Below are 18,613 nucleotides of genomic sequence, written 5' to 3' on the forward strand. Positions count from 1 at the left end.
AATATTAGACAAATACTAGACAAAGATAACCCAAGTAAACACAAAATGCAGTTTTTAAGTGATGATTTTTATTTATTAAGGGGAAAAAACTATCCAAGCCTACATGGCCTTACGTGAAAAAGTAATTGCCCCCTTGTTAAATCATGAAGTAACTGTGGTTAATCACATTTTTGGGAAAGCTGAGTTCAGTTTCACTAGCCACACCCAGGCCTGATTACTGCCAAGCCTGTTGAATCAAGAGATCACTTAAATAGAACCTGTCAGACAAAGTGAAGTCGGCCAAAAGATCCCAAAAAAGGAAGACATCATGCCGTGATCTAAAGAAATTTATGCAGCAAGCTAAAGAAATTCCAGTGGAGATGAGAAACAAAGTAATTGACATCTATCAGTCTGGAAAAGTTACAAAGCCATTTCTAAAGCTTTGGAACTCCAGCGAACCACAGTGGGAGCCATTATCTACAAATGGATAAAACATGGAACAGTGGTGAACCGAGTGGCCCGCCTACAAAAATTACCCCAAGAGCGCAGCAACGACTCATCCAAGAGGTCACAAAAGAACCCAGAACAACATCTAAAGAACTGCAGGCCTCACCTGCCTCAGTTAAGGTCAGTGTTCATGACTCAACCATAAGAAAGAGACTGGGTAAAAATGATATGCATGACAGAGTTCCAAGGCAAAAACTACTGCTGACCAAAGTGAACATGAAGGCTCAGCTCACTTTTTCCAAAGAACATCTTGACGATCCCCAAGACTTTTGGGAAAATATTCTGTGGACTGACAAAACAAAAGTTGAACTTTTTGGGAGCTGTGCGTCCCATTACATCTGACGTAAAAGTAAAACAGCATTTCAGAAAAAGAACATCATGCCAGCAGTCAAACATGGTGGTGGTAGTGTGATGGTCTGGGGCTGCTTTGCTGCTTCTGGACCTGGACGACTTGCTGTGATTGATGTAACCATGAATTCACCTCTCTACCAAAAAATCCTGAAGGAGAATGTCCGGCCATCAGTTCGTGACCTCAAGCTGAAGCACACTTGGATTCTGCAGCAGGACAATGATCTAAAACACACCAGTAAGTCCACCTCTGAATGGCTTAAAAAAAACAAAATGAAGGTTTTGGAGTGGCCTAGTCAAAGTCCGGACTTGAATCCAATTGAGATGTTGTTTCATGACCTTAAAAAGATGGTTCATGCTCGGAAACCCTTCAATATGGCTGAATTAAAACATTTCTGCAAAGAAGAGTGGGCCAAAATTCCTCAACAGTGATGTGAAAGACTCATTGCCAGTTATCGCAAACGCTTGATTACAGTTGCTGCTGCTAAGGGTGGCACATAGGGCCATGTAAGTTTGGATAGTTTTTTTCCCATAATAAATAAAATCATCACTTAAAAACTGCATTTTGTGTTTACTTGGGTTATCTTTGTCTAATATTTACATTTGTTTGATGATCTAAAACATTTAAGTGTGACAAATATGTGAAAAAATAAGAAATCAGGAAGGGGGCATATACTTTTTCATTGCACTGTATGTCTGTGAAACTAGGCTGTGAGCTGTGTTAATGCAGTGAAGAGTGAAACAGTTTTCGCGCAATTAAGAAGCGACAGTTGACACAGTCTGATTAGGACTGTTAATATGACGTGCAAACATTAAAAACAAAATCACTGTATATTGCCTAGCAATGTGTTTTATTAAATATATGCTGATTTTTATGAAACATTTCTAACTACTACTTCTTCTTTCGGCTTTTCCCGGTTAGGGGTCACCACAGCAGATCACGTGTCTGCTCATGATTGGCAGTGGAGTTTTACGGTGTCGAGTTGCCAGCCTGGAGCCCAACCTTCCACACATGCACGCACTCACGCCTAGGGCCAATTTAGAGTGTCCAATCCACTTACAGCATGTCTTTGGGATATGAGAGGAAACTGGAGCACCCGGAGGAAACCCACATGACCACAGGGAGGACATGCAGACTCCACACAGAAGGCACCCCAGCCGAGGATCGAACCAGAGAACCTCTTGCTGTGAGGCGACAACGCTAACTGCTGCACCACCGTGGCCACCCATTTCTAACTGTGTGTGGTTAATTTAAAACTGCATTAGCAAAGGGGCTCGAACTGTGATGGAATAACTGAGGAATGGCAGGAGTATTATTTAATCTGAAGTAGTTAACTTCATTTGTCAGCAACCTTTGGAAATCGGATCCGACCTCGGATCCGAGACGGCAATCTTTCACAGCTTACATCCGAGTTCCTAGCTCCTCCCCTTCACCCATAATTCCCTGCCAACCCTGACTGACATCAGATCTAGTTTGCCGCGCTTCTTGTCAGCAGCTAGGTTCTTGAGCTCCTGGTATCGCAGGGTATTGTAAGAGAAATTTCTCATTTTTTCTTATCCCCCTTAAGTGTGTATGAGCGTTGTGTTCAGGTTCCTTTTTTGTGCAAAACTTCCTAGTTTAAACCCTTTTAGTTAAACTTTCCCTCCCTCCCCTTCGCTGGTCGTTCGTTTCTGTGTGCTGTGTGTTTGGGGCCTAACGAGTGGGTTTTCTTTAGGATGTCTGAGGCCCCTAAACCCATCTTTTCTAAGTGCACCGAGTGTGGCCATAAGCTCTCCCCAGCGGATGGCCACACTCAGTGTGTGCGGTGCCTTGGGGTTGAACACCTTTCCTCTGGGTGTTCTATCTGCGCGGTGTTCAACCCCAGGGCACTGAAGGACCGGAGGTCGAAGTTAATCCTAGCTGGACTTTTGCCCCCGGATTCGGCTTCAGCCTCCGGTGCTTCTGTGGCCTCCTCCCCGGCTTCGGCGGCGGCCACTCCTGCCTCTCTCCCTCCGGTCGGGACTCAAACTCCCGTTGCAGCGCCGGAGGAGAGGGAGGCCAGGAAAGAAAAAAGGAGGGAGAAGCACCACAAGCGGTGGGCCGAGGCCTCCACTTCAGCCCCCCGGCTAAGCGGTCTTCTCCCTCCAGGGCTTCTAGGTCTCCTCCTTCTCGGCTCCGGTCTCCATGCTTCTCATCAGACCCCGAGGAGGAGGAGACCCGATCTCCATCGAGGTCATCGAGGCGGCACTCCCGGCCAGCCTCGGCCTCTTTGAGATCAACTCACAGCCTTTCCGACGCAGATTTGGACCGGATGATGCAAAGGTTTCTCCAGACCCAACTACAGATGGGAGTGCTCCTGCCTCCCCCCCCCTCCGGAGGGGAGCTCGACACCCTTCTTTGCTCCGATAGCTCCTTCTCTGACCCGCTTCCCGGGTTCGGAGCCTTCGGTGCCGAGCAGCCCTGGAGCCGGGGGTGGGTCGACGCCGACAGTATCAGGTACTTTGGCGCCGACTCTTCCCTCGAGCCTGTCGGGTCCATTTTTGTCGGATGCTCTCGGAGCCGTGGGCTGAGCTTCGGATCTAAGGTATCAGTGCGTCTTTGGCTCGGTCTAGGTTGGAGCACACTGGTCCATTGGATCCGATGGTGTTGGCGCCGGCCCCGATCCGTCTATCGGATCCGAGCGAGAGCAGCTCTCCTTCGGCTTTCAGTGTGGTGGAGAGGGCGCTGTCGAGTGCTTCCAGGCCCCCGGTCCTTGCTACGGCTCCACTCCGCACTCCCTCTCTGTTGGGTCCGGCTTCCGTCACCCGGCCCCAGGGACAGCCTGCTTTGATGTCCCAGATCGTTCCCCTGGAACAGAACGTGGCTTTTGAGACTTCCTCGGACAGCCCCCCCGAGGACGTCCCTCACAAGCGAAAGTGCAAGAGGAGGCACGTGGACTCCCCCGTGTCCTTGACTGAAGACATGGATTTGGATGAAGGGGAAGGCTCCCCAAGGTCACCCCCCGAGGATGTCTCCTTCAGAGACATCATGGAATTGCTCAGGATAAGAGGGGGGTGGTCTGCCCCCAAGGCTTCCTCGGACGAATCCGTGTTCCTGGAGGCGTTCGAAGCAGGCCCATCTACCTCTTGGGTGTCCCCTCCGCCCGACCCTTAGTGGACCTTATTTACCACTAGGGTGTGGAAGGAGCAAGACACTGTGGAGCCAGTCCCCAAATGCCCGGACAAAATCCTTAGTCCACCCTCCGAGAGGTCCCATTGGAGCAAGGGTCCCCCCATAGATGCCATGTTGGTGGCGGCGGCCACCAAGAGGGAATTAGCTCAGGAGAGTCCCTCGGTCCACCCACCGAGCATGGAGTCCCATTTGATGGACCGTTTAGGGAAGCGGGTCTTTAGTTCAGCGACCTTCTCGGTGAGGTCTCTGAACTACATGGCACATGTTATTCGACTGCAGCGGGACCTTATTAAGGAGTACGCTGCGTCACCCCCGGAGTCCATGTCGGTGGAGGACAAACGGATGTACTCCACTCGTATAGCCACTCTGTGAGGCCTGCAGGTCCATATCTACCACTTCTATGCGGATTTTGTCCCACGCCACAGAGGGAGCCGCTAGAGCCAGCGGAGCAGGCCTCGTGATGCGGCGTCAGGCCTGGCTCCAGCATTGTGATTTCCCGGAACCCTTCAAGGCGTCATTTGCGAATGCCTCTTTCAATGGTTCTGCCCTGTTTGGCAAGACCGTTCGCGAGACCTTGGTCCAGAGCGAAAAGGACGGGAAGACGTTGTCTGCCGTCAGAGTCTGCTTCTCTTCTTCCCAGAAGTCCTTCTCCAAGAACCAAAAGGGACAGAAGAAGATGTGGTTCCGGAAGTCGCAACAATCCCAGTCCGCTCCGGACCCCCAGTCCTTCCGTGGCAGAGGAGGACAGGGTGGATGCTGCCCTAGAGGCAGAGGGGGCCCAAGGAATGGTGGGTCCAGAGAAGCTTTCTCTGACCGGCCCACCCAGCGACCCTGAGGGGTTGCCCGACTGCTCCTCTCTGGAGGTAGTCGGGGGATGTTTTTTGAGGCACCTGGCAGCTTGGGAGTCCATCACAACAGACCGCTGGGTGCTTCGCATCATATCCAGAGGATACCATATTCCCTTTTCTCACATCCTTCAAGCACCCAAACGCCTCCCCGATGTCCCTCCCGATCAGAGGGAGGCCGCAGCTGCGGAAATTCAGCAGCTCTTAGGAAAAAGAGCCATCCAACACGTCCCCACAGACCAGTTCGAATCTGGTTACTACTCCAGGTTCTTTTTGGTGCCAAAAAAGACGGGGGACCTAAGGCCAATCCTCTATCTCTCCCTCCTGTACCTGTCAGTAACCAAGGAGAAGTTCCGGATGGTCACCCTTCAATCCATTCTCCTCCTTTTGCGAGAGAGCGACTGGATGTGCTCGATAGACCTCAAGGATGCGTACTACCACATTTTAATGGACAAACGATCCAGGAGGTTTCTCCGCTTCCGGCTAGGAGCCAGTCATTATCTGTTCAGGGTCCTTCCCTTCGGTCTCACCTCAGCCCCCAGGGTGTTCACCAAGGTATTAGCAGTGATAGCGGCCCACCTGAGGCTCCAGGGAATGCAGGTGTTTCCATACCTAGACGACTGGCTCCTGACCGCCCCAACAAGGCATCTACTCTGCTCAGCCAGGAACTACTTTCTCCACCTTGCTCCCCGGCTGGGGATCACCATCAACACGGACAAATCCTCTCTCAACCCGACCCAGGTGATAGACTTTATCGGGGCCAGATTAGACACCAACAACTTACTAGCCTTCTTAACCACTGAGCGACTTCGAACCCTGAGGCTACATGTGCGGGCCATTTTGCTATCATCGGCTCCTCCGGCGGGATTGGTCCTGAGGGCTCTGGGCTCCATGGCGGCCTCAATTACCTTGCTCCTCATGGCACGCCTGAACATGAGGGTTTTGCAGTGGACTCTCCAAGTCCAATGATCCTTTCGTCAATACCCCCTCAGTCACCCCATTCCCCTCAGCAAGGCTTGCAAAAGGGCTCTCGCATGGTGGTTGCAATCACCGAACCTCCAAGCGGGACGCCCTTTCTCCATGGCCCCTCCACTCGCCACAGTGACCACGGACGCCTCTCGCCTTGGGTGGGGGGGGGCATTATGCGGACAGGATGGTCCAAGGCACGTGGAACGATACAGAGACCTCATTGCATATAAATGTTCTAGAGATGAGGGCAGTGCTGTTGCCGTTGCAAGCACTTCAGAGCCTTCTTCCTATAGGAACAGTTGCAGTCCAGTCAGACAACATGTCTGTGGTCTGGTACATCAACAAACAGGGGAACCAGGTCTTATCCACTCTGTCGAGAGGCTATGAGAGTGTCGAGAGGCTATGAGAGTGTGGGAATGGGCGATCTCCACCAACTGCTTTCTCATTGCCACGCACATTCCGGGATGGTCCAACATCCTGGCGGACAAACTCAGTTACACCATCCTGTCACCTTACGAGTGGTCTCTCAATCCCCAGGTAGCGAAGTGGATATTTGCCGTATGGGGGCAACCCTGTTGCGATCTCTTTGCCTCGCCTTTAAACACGAAATGCAACAACTACTTCGCTCTAATTCCCCCCGCCGGGGAATCCCGAGAGATGCTCTGGTGCATGCTTGGCCTCCCGGTCTACTTTATGCTTACCCCCTCTACCTCTGATGCTGAAGCTTCTACAGAAAGCCAGTCGGTTGGGGAGCAAAATGATCCTCATTGCCCCATTCTGGCCTCGTCAAGCTTGGTTCCCTTATCTCTGGTCTCATCTAGTGAATCTGCCTTGGATTCTAGATCCCCTCCCGGTTCTGATTTCCCACCCCCTAGACCTCCCAGTTCCGAACCTGGACAATCTCCAAGCTTACGGCTTGGTTGCTCCAGTTCCACTCGTAGCTAGGACTCCCGGCATCTCCTCCCCAGTTAAAGCTATCCTAGTAGCAGCGCACAAACCTTCTACTAGGAAAGTCTACAGTAGTAAATGGAGATGTTTCGCTATTTGGGCGGAGCGTCAGAACCTGGACTTTTTCATAGCTCCGTTGCCTGCCGCTTTAGATTTCCTTTCAGGGCTTTTTCATCAGGGGGCTAGCTGTTCTACAGTCAAAGTTCAACTAGCAGCTATTTCTCATTACCACGTGGGACATGATCTGGGTCCGTTGATCACCACGAAGTTATGTAAGACCTTTCTGAAGGGCACCTTCCTACTCAGACCTCCAAAACAGGAAGTCGTGCCTCCCTGGGATTTGACTTTAGTACTTCAGGCCTTGACAGCTCCCCCCTTTGAACCTGCAGCGTCAGTCGACCTCAAACATCTATCATGGAAAACAGCCTTTCTCATCGCTATTACTTCAGCTAGGAGGGTCTCTGAACTTCAAGCCCTATGTGTAAAACCTCCTTACTTGACCTTCCATAAGGATAGGGTTTACCTCAGGACCAATCCCTCATTCCTTCCTAAGGTTGCTTCCGAGGCAAATATTAACCAGTCCATTAACCTGCCAGTTTTCTTTCCTAAATACCAGAACAAAGGAGAATACAAACTACATTCTTTAGATGTACATAGACAGCTCCATTTTTACATTCATAGAACGGCTGGTCATAGGCAATCCGACCAGTTGTTCGTCTCCTTTGCCAAATTTAACTTGGGTAAATCTGTGTCAAAGGTCACCTTGTCGAGGTGGATCTCGCAATGTATTCTTTTGGCTTATGAAAGTTCTGGCAGGCCCGCACCTCAGGGAGTCTGTGCCCACTCTACTCGGTCCATGTCCACTTCTGCTGCCTTTCGGTCTAGAGTATCCCTGGATGACATTTGTTCAGCAGCCACCTGGGCTTCACCTCATACCTTCATCAACCATTATAAGTTGGATATTATCTCCAGAGGGAGAGCATCCTTTGTCTCTGCAGTGCTCCGGAACTTCCTTCCATGAAGGCCGCCCAAGGTCAAGGTAGCTGGGGATTCTGTCCCAAAGGTTGCTGACAAATGAAGTTAACTACTTCAGATTAAGAAGTTATGTACTCACCATAACGTTCCATCTGAGTAGGTAAACTTCATTTGTCTGCAACCGTCCCACTCTCCTTCCCCCTGACCTTCGGATGTTATTTGGCCAGATGTTTTATTCTGCCCTTTTAGAAAGGTAGTTAGTTTCTTTCTTAGCCGTATTGGTTATGGGCAAACTTGATCTGAGGTCAGTCAGGGTTGGCAGGGAATTATGAGTGAAGGGGAGGAGCTAGGAGCTCGGATCTAAGCTGTGAAAGATTGCCGGCTCGGATCCGATTCCCAAAGGTTGCAGACAAATAAAGTTTACCTACTCAGATGGAATGTTATGGTGAGTACATAACTTCTTATTTTTTGGCAGGCATTATTAGATAGATGTAAACTAATTATTTCAGGGAGCAGACTGCTGTGTGTAGCACTTGATAACTTCTACACTTAGATGAAACCATTAAAGAAGGTAATGAGAGAAGTCCTAGTGCAAATGTTATGAGGAAAAGAGTTAATTTGGCAGAAGTTCGTGTGACACTGCTGCAGTCATTACACGTGGGTTATCCTGCCGTCAGGCGGTTCCCCAGTCGGCCTGAGTTCCAAAGTCTTGGCCCGGCGTCGGTTGCTGTCGCTTCTTCCCTGACATCAGTGCGACAGGGGTATATAATTTGCAACCAACGCCATTTTCTTCAGTCTTTTTTGCCGTGCAGTACCCGAAGTAGAAGCAGATCGCCAGTGCAGGTCGGCCGACTCCTGAGATTTTCATTCCAAATCCAGAACCAAAGTCTTCTAAAAAGCTAAGTACCCCACTGGGGAAACTTTTTCTTGCCTCAGACAGATGTCAGTAAAAGTTAATAATTGTATTTCTTGTGGGAAGCAAATACCTCATAAGGATTTCCACTCCTACTGTATCCCATGCCTAGGCCCAGACCACGACGTCACTGGTTGTCGGTTTTGCGCTAGGTTTAACAAGCGCACTATTAAACGTTGGTTTGATTTTGCCAAACATTATTTTGGCAGAAAATTTAATTACGCCATGCCGTCGGAACTACCGACTACTGGAATTTATAAAAAGGACAAGGACAGGCATCCGAGGCCCAAGACTGATGACGAGGCCTCTTCTAGGCCGGTCGCCCGTTCTCCAATTTTCAGCGAGGCGCCTACGCAGACCGCCTCTGACTCCCACGTGGAGCTGGCTGGGCCTTCGGACGCCCTTGGTATTCAGATTACCGAACTTAATTCTGCAGAGGGAACCGAAGTAGCTGAACAATCCACAGCTTCAGAGGGTGTTTTCAGACCTACCCAGTTAACTATTAAACCCTCTGTTAAGTCTAAGCCTCCCTTAAAAGCAAAGAAACAGACACAGCAATCTCCAGGGCAGGCTTCCATGCCTAAGAAACAAATGCGAAAAATGGCCGAAGACCTAATCACCCTGATCAGAGGGTCCCAAACCCTTCCAGATAAAAGGCCCAGACAAGATGCAGACTATGAATCTTCAGACCAGGTGTCCATTTCCTCTGATTCATCCTCAGACCTAAGGTATTCCTTACCCCCTTATGAGGATTCTGATGCTGAGAAATCAGTTCCATCAGCCTCTCCACCTGAGGACTACTCCTTTGGGGAGTCCTTACATACCATGAGGGAGCATTTCCACTGGGAAGGCCAGGATTACTCAGAATCCAAGAAAAGGCTCAGAGACTTCCTTTTATTACCTCAACACAGACCCCTTGCTATTCCGCCAGTGTTAGATATTGTGGATGATGTATACACTGAATCCAGCTTAAACCCTGACTCCTTACCACTAACCCCAGTTAAGCCAGATAGATATTACAGAGTCCCTGACTCTCACAGATTTCTATACAAAAGCCCTGTTGCTGACCCTGAAACTATTTCTCAGGGGCCCAAAGGGATTAAGGCCTTGTCAGCTCAAAACCCAGTCCCCTCTGACAAGAGATTCCAGAGCATTAGACAGATGGGGCAAGAAAATTTATACATCTGCAACTTTAGCCATGAGAGCCTTGAATTGCCAGTTTCACATGCTAAAATATCAGCAATTTCTAATGTCTCAGTTGAAACAAAAAATGCTTCCAGATTCTGATCCTCCTAATTTGAAAGAAATGCAGGATTTATTGCATGCAGCTGAACAAGTGGGAAAACATACTTTGCAATGTGGTTTTGATTCCTTAGAGGCCTCCTGTAGAGCAGCAGTTACAGGCTCTGTCATTAGAAGGCATGCTTGGTTAAAAGAACATACGCTACCAGATCATGTTAAGGCCAAATTACTGGATGCACCTTTGCAGCGGGATGTGTTGTTTGGAGTTAAGGCAGAGGAGGTATTAAAAAAGATGGAGGATAAGGCAAAATCTATGCAAACGGTCAAAGATTTCTTACAGGTTCAACCTCCTCGTTTTAGCAGAAATTGGCCAACAAAAAATTGGTCCTTTCCAGTCACAGACAGACCTCAAAGGGGCAGATGTAGACATCCAAGAGGTAGAGGTCAGACACAAGGCCCTTACAGACCTCGACAATGGGGTACTCCAGGCCAGAAAGAAGGGGAAGACAGACCTCAGTCTTATAAAAAACAGTGTCAATGACTACCCACTACAGCTGCCAAACAGTTCTCTCTTGGCAGCCCCCTTAGGAGGAAAACTGGCTCTTTTCTATCACAATTGGCATTGCATCACCAAAGATAAATGGGTTCTCAACATCATATCTCAAGGTTACAGGTTCCACTTCCACACTCTTCCAAGGTTAAAAGGAATGCCAAGTCTGCCACCAAATCAATGGGCAGAGGCTCAAAAACAGATTACAGCACTCATGGACATGAGAGCTGTTCAAAAGGTACCACCACAAGATCCAGGACAAGGATTTTACTCAGACTCTTTCTGGTTCCCAGAAAGGACAAAGCCTGGAGAGACATTCTGGATCTTTCTTCTCTGAATACTTACCTGGATATTCCAAAATTCAAAATGTTGACACTAAAGCAGCTTCTTCCCATGCTGGGCAAGAAAGCTTGGCTCGTGACTTTGGACCTCAGAGACATACCTGCATGTCCCTTTCAGACAAAACTGCAGAAGATACCTCAGATTTCTAGCAGGTTCAATGCACTATCAGTTCTCTGCACTGCCCTTTGGCTTATCTACTGCGCCCAGGGTCTTCACAAAGTGCCTGGCACCAGTAATTGCATTTTGCAGGCAAAAAGGAATTCAAATTTACCCATACCTGCACGACTGCCTAATCCAAGCAGAGAGCAGGGACACTCTTCTAAAGCAAGTTGCCTGGGGTACACAGTAAACGAAAAGAAATCAAAACTAGTGCCCTCACAACAGATAATATTCCTGGGTGCCAGCTTAAACACAATGGCCCAGATGGCTTATCTCACGCCAGACAAGCAAGGACAACTGACTCAGTATTTTCATTTAATGGCAACAAAGACCCAACTCCCTGCAAGAAAAATTCTGCAGGCCTTGGGCTACATGGCATCTTGCATACTACTAATTCCATATGCCAGACTGCATATGAGGAAACTACAATGGTTCCTAAAGAATGTATGGTCTCAACACTGTCAAAATTTGGAAACAGTTATACCACTAATTCCTTGCCTACAGCAGGAGTTTCATTGGTGGGCTCAAGCTCGTCACCTCAACAATGGACAGCCTTTTACTCAACCCACAGCCAGGCAGACACTGACAACAGATGTTTCGGATTACGCCTGGGGAGCACACATGTCAGGAAAATGTATTCAGGGCTAGTGGCCCACAGAACAAAGACATCTTAACACCAATCAAAAAGAGATGCTAGCTGTACAAAATGCAATTATATCTTTCAAGGACCTGCTACATCCAGGACAACTACTACTAAAGACAGACAACACCACAGTTATGTGGTACATAAGCAAGGGGGCACACACTCCTACCCCCTCTGCAGACAAGCCATGAACTTGTGGAACACAGCTTTAAACTACCAAGTTCATCTGCAGGCACAATTCCTGCCAGGAGAGAAAAACACACTGGCAGATTACCTAAGCAGAAACATCATGGATCCTCACGAATGGCAATTGAGTCCACAAATATTCAGAATGATAGCACAAAAATGGGGAAAACCAGACATGGACCTGTTTGCATCCCCAATGAACTGCCAACTACAGAAATTCTGCACAAGGAGCTACCATCCACAAGCATGGAAAGTGGCTGCCCTCTCATTCAACTGGAAAAAACTACAAGTATACGCTTTCCCTCCTTTACCTCTCCTTCCAAAGGTACTCATAAAAAAAGCCAGGCAGGAAGAGCCAAAGATGATCCTGATTGCACCAGACTGGCCACGCCAGCACTGGTACCCAATCGAACTTGGCACAAGAACCACCCTGGATTTTGCCTCAAATCCCACAGCTGTTGACACAACACAACAATCAGATACTTCACAGCCAGCTAAAGACCTTAAATCTAGCTACATGGAAAATTCCTTAACCAATCAAGCATTGCCTCTCTCCAAAGCTGTTATGGATGTTATTCTGGAAGCCAGAAGGCCTAACACCAGGAAAGCCTACTCAGATAAATGGAAGAGATTCTGTGCCTGGAACCAAGCACACAGCCTTGACCCTCTTGTCCCAAACATTCCTCAGATACTTCAATACTTAACTGAGATGCTGGACAAGTGCCTCTCCTTCTCATCCATCAAGATTCATGCCTCAGCCATTTCTGCTCATTACAACACGGATCCATCCGTTTTTTCAAATCCTTTGCTCAGACAGTACCTCAGAGGGGCTAAAAACATGAGACCGCCCCGTAGAGCACCTACACCAACTTGGGACCTCAACTTTGTTTTGGAAAAATTAACTTTACCTCCTTTTAAGCCAGCTAACACGGCAGAATTAAAATACATCTCTTGGAAGACTGCTCTGCTACTGGCAATAACATCAGCAAAAAGAGTTTCGGAATTACAGGCACTAATGGCAGTGGAACCTTTCCTCATCTTCCACCAGGACAGGGTGTCCTTAAGAACTAACTCTACGTTTATGCCTAAGATAATATCAAGTGTGGCTCTAAACCAAACTATTCACTTGCCAACTTTTTATCCAAAACCACAGAACAAAGGGGAGAGACTACTACATTCCTTGGACATTCACAGACAGTTATGCTTCTACTTGGGCAAAACCAAAGCTTTCAGAAAATATGAGCAATTATTGGTAGCATACGCTGCAGGAGCACAGGGAAAAGCCATTTCAAAGCAGACTATTTCAAAGTGGATAGCTCACTGTATACGTTTTTGCTATACCCACCATGGGAAACCTGTACCTAGCAGCATTAGATCTCACTCCGCCAGGGCAACAGCCACTTCAACTGCCTACCTCAGAGGAGTGCCTACCAAGGATATTTTAGAAGCAGCAACATGGAGTTCTGTACATACCTTCACCAAACATTACCATTTGCCTTTATATTCCAAATCCAGAGCTGGCTTTGCCACTGCTGTGCTGCAGGGCCTTATAGCCACCCCTAATAGATCCATCCTCCCTACCTCAGTTTTGGGAATCCACCCAAGTGTAATTACTGCAGCAGTGTCACACGATGAACATAGTACAGTTTTGTACCTACCATAAATGTAGATGTTCGAGTGTAGACACTGCTGCAGTCCAGGTTACCTTCCCGTCTTACTGGCTGGTACGTACCTATGTCTTCTACCCTTACTACCTATGGGGAGTATTTGCTGGTAGCTGTAAGTTGTTTTTTGCTTTTTTTATGTATGTTTTATTAGCAATTGCAATTTCCTACATATTTAGAGGCACCTGACATCTGGGGCAAGAAAAACTGAAGAAAATGGCGTCGTCTGCATCTTATATACCTCTGTCGCACTGACATCAGGGAAGAAGCGACAGCAACCGACGCCGGACCAAGACTTTGGAACTCAAGCTGACTGGGGAACCACCTGACCACATAACCCAAGTGTAATGACTGCAGCAGTGTCTACACTCGAACATCAACATTTATGGTAGGTACAAACTGTACTTTAATTCATACTTGTAGAACAGCATGTGTAACATTATATTATGTGCACATAGATTCCCATGGGATGGTCGATTGTTCAAACTTAAAAGTAGAACTGTAGATTTCTAGAATATCTTAAATTAACAAAGAAAAAAAGCATAAAAATATTTCAGCCACACAGAATAAAGTATTTTGCCCCTGTAATATCAATGGAAGATGATTCTGCTAGTGTTTGTAGTCCACTGTAAATATACAAGCATAATTTCAGTTTCACTTGAGCATAATTGACAGCTTTATTCTAGTTTTGTTAGCAAAATAAGAGTTTTTGAAGTGCATTCAGCAAATGTGTTTTATATTAGCATATAATGTACTGTAGGATAAATATTGTATTCAGCTTGCTGTCGTTTGAGGTCAGGGGAGCTAGTTCTTGAAATGCGATTCGATTTGCATTTGCAGTGTAGTAGCTTTCTTGGGTTAAGACTCCACTGCCACAGAAATGAAGTTTTATAATGGAAATTCAGAACTGGATATGTGCACATGAAAGCATTTTAATAGAGAGTATGTCTTTACCCCTCAGAAAATCACTGTTGAAGCACATAGAAGGGTGGTAATGGAATACATAAAAGCTATCCTGCAAAAACGTATTACTTTCAAGAATGCAGAGGAAAGGAAAGAGGGTGCTGAACGAATGACAAGAGAAGCTGAACAATTCCGTGTCATCTTTAGGAAACTTTCAGCAGTAAGTATTTTGCCCTCACAATTATCTTATCTGTGGATTTTCTTGCAGTTATGTAATGCACAGCTACATGTTCTGTTGTGTTTTCATTCTCTAGTGCATTATTTTCATCTGCGACAAATTACTTTCTGATTTTTTTAATATATTTCCATGTGTAACAAAATAATGGAATTAGCATTTTAACTTAATTCTGTCACAGCATTAACATACTATTCTGTCTTTAAGCAGGATCGCACAGTAAGAATAGTGCAGTAATTCAAGAATGTGAAAGGGAACCACCTGAAGTACAGCAAACATGTTTGTCTGTACAGCAAGAGTTCTCTCTCTGCTTGATAACTGCAACAGCAAAGAAAGTGACCCTATCACCCACAGTGGGGGGTTGGAATAATGGTTAAGGTCTTTAACTCACAAGTACAAGGTACAGAGTTTGATTCTGACTTCTAGTTATTGGCTAGGCATGTGAAAGTCTGTAGACTAATAGAGCTGGGTCTATATCACATCGTCGACCCCTTTTCTTTGAACCTTATTTGTCAAAACTCCATCCTTCAAACGATCGTTTCAGCAAAACTGTTTCCCATGGTAAAACCTACTGACCCCAACAAAAACATTTTTAAAACCCACTCCTCACTTCCCAACTAAATATACCAAGTCCAAGATCGCACTACAGTGGGGAAAAGGGTAAACTTACAATAATGGCCCTCTGGTTACTTACCATGGGAAAAAAGTTCACTGAAATGACCATTCAGATAAAAACTTTGACAGGTAGGGTTCGACAAAGAGGTGTTCAACATTTAGTGTGTGCAATTATGTGGTATAGACCTGATAGACCAGGGGTGGGCAATTTAGTTTTCCCAAGGGGCCACATGAGAAACTTTGGCTGTTTTGGAGGGCCAGACCAATAGGCTGAACTATATTCTGCTCCATATTAATTTTATTGTGTTATAAAAAGCAGTAAATTGTATGGTTTTGATTAACTGCGATTGGTAGATGTTACAATTAGGCTATGAAAATGTAAAACAAGCAAAGTAAAAACACCAACATTACCTCACTATTTAATCAACAGTTAGCTTAGTACTGTACTAATTTATGAACCAATTGTATTTGGATTTAATTTAAAACGTATTTCAAATTTTATAGCACAAACACTGATAGACATTTGCTAAACAAATCAATACAGTCTCACAGTGAAAACAGACTTAGCATTAAAACTACTCTGCCTTTGAAACTCACTTTCATTGAAACAGCATTGAAACTCACATTCCAAGAAAATGCATCTGGCCAATGGAGGATAAAGTTTACCTTTGGGCTGTTTTTCAATCATAGGTGCCTTGCACATTTTAGGGCCATGCATATATGAATACACCTTCCTGATTGTATTAAATTATATTCCCTGTATAATACAGCACCAGGTTAGAGCGTGTTTTAATTTTGAAGTTTCATACATTTTTCCAGTAAGCAATGAAACCAAATGTATGAACCGAAATGAAAAACCTGCCCAATTCAGAACATTTTGTCAGTAAAAGTCTCTACTCAAACTTCTGTCATTACAGTCAACCAATATCAGTCAATGCACAATCTCTACAGAAGTAAGTCATGTAAATAATCCCACATTAAATAGATCTGTAACCGAGGACTGCAGCACCCACCCCCTTTAAAGTACAGCACAGTATGGGATTAGCAATCCATCTACATACTGTGGGTGTAGAGCCCACAGCCTTCTGCATCAAACGTAAGTATGCTATCTGTTGTGCTACTAACGATGCTTTTAAGTACTTTAGCACAATAGTGATTATCATTTGCTAAACAACAGCTGCACATTGTAAACAGACTTGGCATAAGCAGCACTAAACTTTTCTTCTCCTGAAGCTCTCAGCTCCTTGTAAAATGCACTTGACACTCACTCATATAGAATACACTTGACACTCAACCATATCTCTCAATTAGCAAAAGAAATCTGGAAAAAGCCAAATTTTATATGGGGGAGACAAAGTCTCAAAACCAGGGGCACATTTTAAATATTGTTTGTATATAATCTTCGAAGGTTGCTAGAATAAAAGGTTTTGTGCTACTGTACCATGCATTTCATGAAAGATGGTCACAAGCCTTTTCTCCCAATGCGCTGTTTGTTAAAATAGGGTCTCTACCCGTGCCCAAAACAGCCTTATAAAAAGCGGTTTCTCAGTGGTGGTAGGGGTAGAGAATTCATGCTCTTGTGTCTTGTGCCTACGGTACAGAGTTTGAGTCTGAGCAATAACACTAGCTACCAGTTATCTCTATTTGGGGAATTACATACATACACACACACACACACACACACACACACACACACACGATTCCGTGCAGCAGTAATGAACAGCTAAATGCAGATGTGATTCCGTGCAGCAGTAATGAACAGCTAAATAATTCCCCTCCTCCAGAAGCAACAGCAGCTAAGTGTAAATTCTCTTAAGAAGAAGCAGCGAATGAAAGTTAAATCCCGCGCGGTAATAAAGATGCACGACGCAATGAATAAAAGATGAACAGACACAATCAGATAATTCCAAGGGTTTTGTCTGACTTCCCACGGGCCGGTTAGGACAGCCAAAGGAACAGATGTGGCCTGCAGGCCGTACAATGCCCAAGTCTGCGATAGAGCCTAGTATTTACCTATGAACCTATGAATAATGGAACTCTTTATGTACCTTTCTGTATTTATTATAATGCAGTCTTTTTTTTTAATTTGCACCAGTCTAAATTATCCAGATTGCTTTAGAATTGTAATTCTTGTTGCCAAGCCTTTTCATGTGGAAATATCCACTTCTCAGTTTCCTTGGGATCACAGAAAGCCAATTTTATCATCTTAGAGGGGTTTCTCCCACCTCCCAAAAACATGCTAAGAGTTTCCATCTTAGTCTCCTCCAAGAATGGAGTTTTGGTCAGTAGTACTGATACCTAGATGGTGCCTATCAGGGAAAGAGTTGCGCAGATCAACCACTTTTAGGCATCAACTGTGGTGTGCAGTATTCTCTAGGTAGAACACCACAGATCACACACTGCATGCTGTGACAGGGCTAGCCACCCAATGGTTTAACAATTGGCTGTAGGTGATTTGGTCATGTTGACTTATGTTGGCAGAAATGGGAATGGATATTTGCTGGTGACAGTAGCTTCTCTGACATACCAATGCTAAAGATGAGGGGTCTGCATGCCTTTATCAACCAGTGTGAGCCTGCCATTAAGCACAGCAATCAGATTCAATAATCTCCTGTTTGTCCAGTGTCCAGTTTCTTGGTCCAAACCAGTCAACTTACCAAGCATAAGCTACACCTAGTATAGGTTCACTAGTACGGTGCAGCTTGAAAGTGGATGATGTGATTATGAGGAGGAGGCTGGGCATCCCTTATATCCAGGAGATTATATGGAATGGCAGTGCAACTAAGCTACTTGGCTTAGATTCAGCATATACTATTTAAGGAGAGGTCAGATTAGAAATGGTGTGGAAATTGTGGTGAGAGAGAGGCTTTAGAAGAGTGAGGGATGTCATCAGAATTAGTGACAGACTTGTGGAAATCAGACTGCAGTGGAAGGAGTGGACAGTGTTTATAATCTCAGCCGATGCCTCACAGTATAGTTGTGATAGCAAGGAAAAGATTGCATTCAGGCAGTAGTTGCATGACTTGTTGGATAAAGCAGGACAGCATGAGTTGTTAATAATGGGGGATCTGAATATACATACCTGGTCAGACAGAACAGGATATGAGGACAGCCTGCGTCCACATGGGTTGGACAACAGGGCTTTTGCCTGGGAAATGACTTGATGGGGTCCAACACATTGTTCAGTAAGAAAGTCTGTCACAAGATCACATACTAGAGTGGCCAACATAGAACTCCAGTAGACTTTCTCTTAGTAAGGAAAGGGCATTGGTAAAATCAGCAATTGCAAAGTCATCCCTCGTGAAAAGGTCATTTGGCAGCATGAACCACTGTTAGCCACAATTGGCTGCAAGCATTGGTTAAGTAAAAGCTCTTAAGGTCAACAGAAACTGGGTTGGAGATGAGCACAGAGAGTTCGAGGATATACTCGGGGCTGTAG

The 18,613-nt window shown here is 46.0% G+C and overlaps 1 protein-coding gene across 1 annotated transcript in view; it reads left to right on the plus strand.

The window, feature by feature from the left end:
• EXOC3 (exocyst complex component 3) overlaps positions 1-18,613 on the plus strand; it is a gene marked incomplete in the record, with an annotated part of 966,706 nt that overhangs the window by 740,545 nt on the left and 207,548 nt on the right. The window contains 1 exon segment of the mRNA XM_044065090.1: positions 14,383-14,544. Coding sequence (XP_043921025.1) covers positions 14,383-14,544 — 162 coding nt within the window.

The sequence above is a fragment of the Protopterus annectens genome, chromosome 3.part0, assembly GCF_019279795.1.
Source record: "Protopterus annectens isolate FY-2018-M chromosome 3.part0, PAN1.0, whole genome shotgun sequence".
Lineage (NCBI taxonomy): Eukaryota > Metazoa > Chordata > Ceratodontiformes > Protopteridae > Protopterus > Protopterus annectens.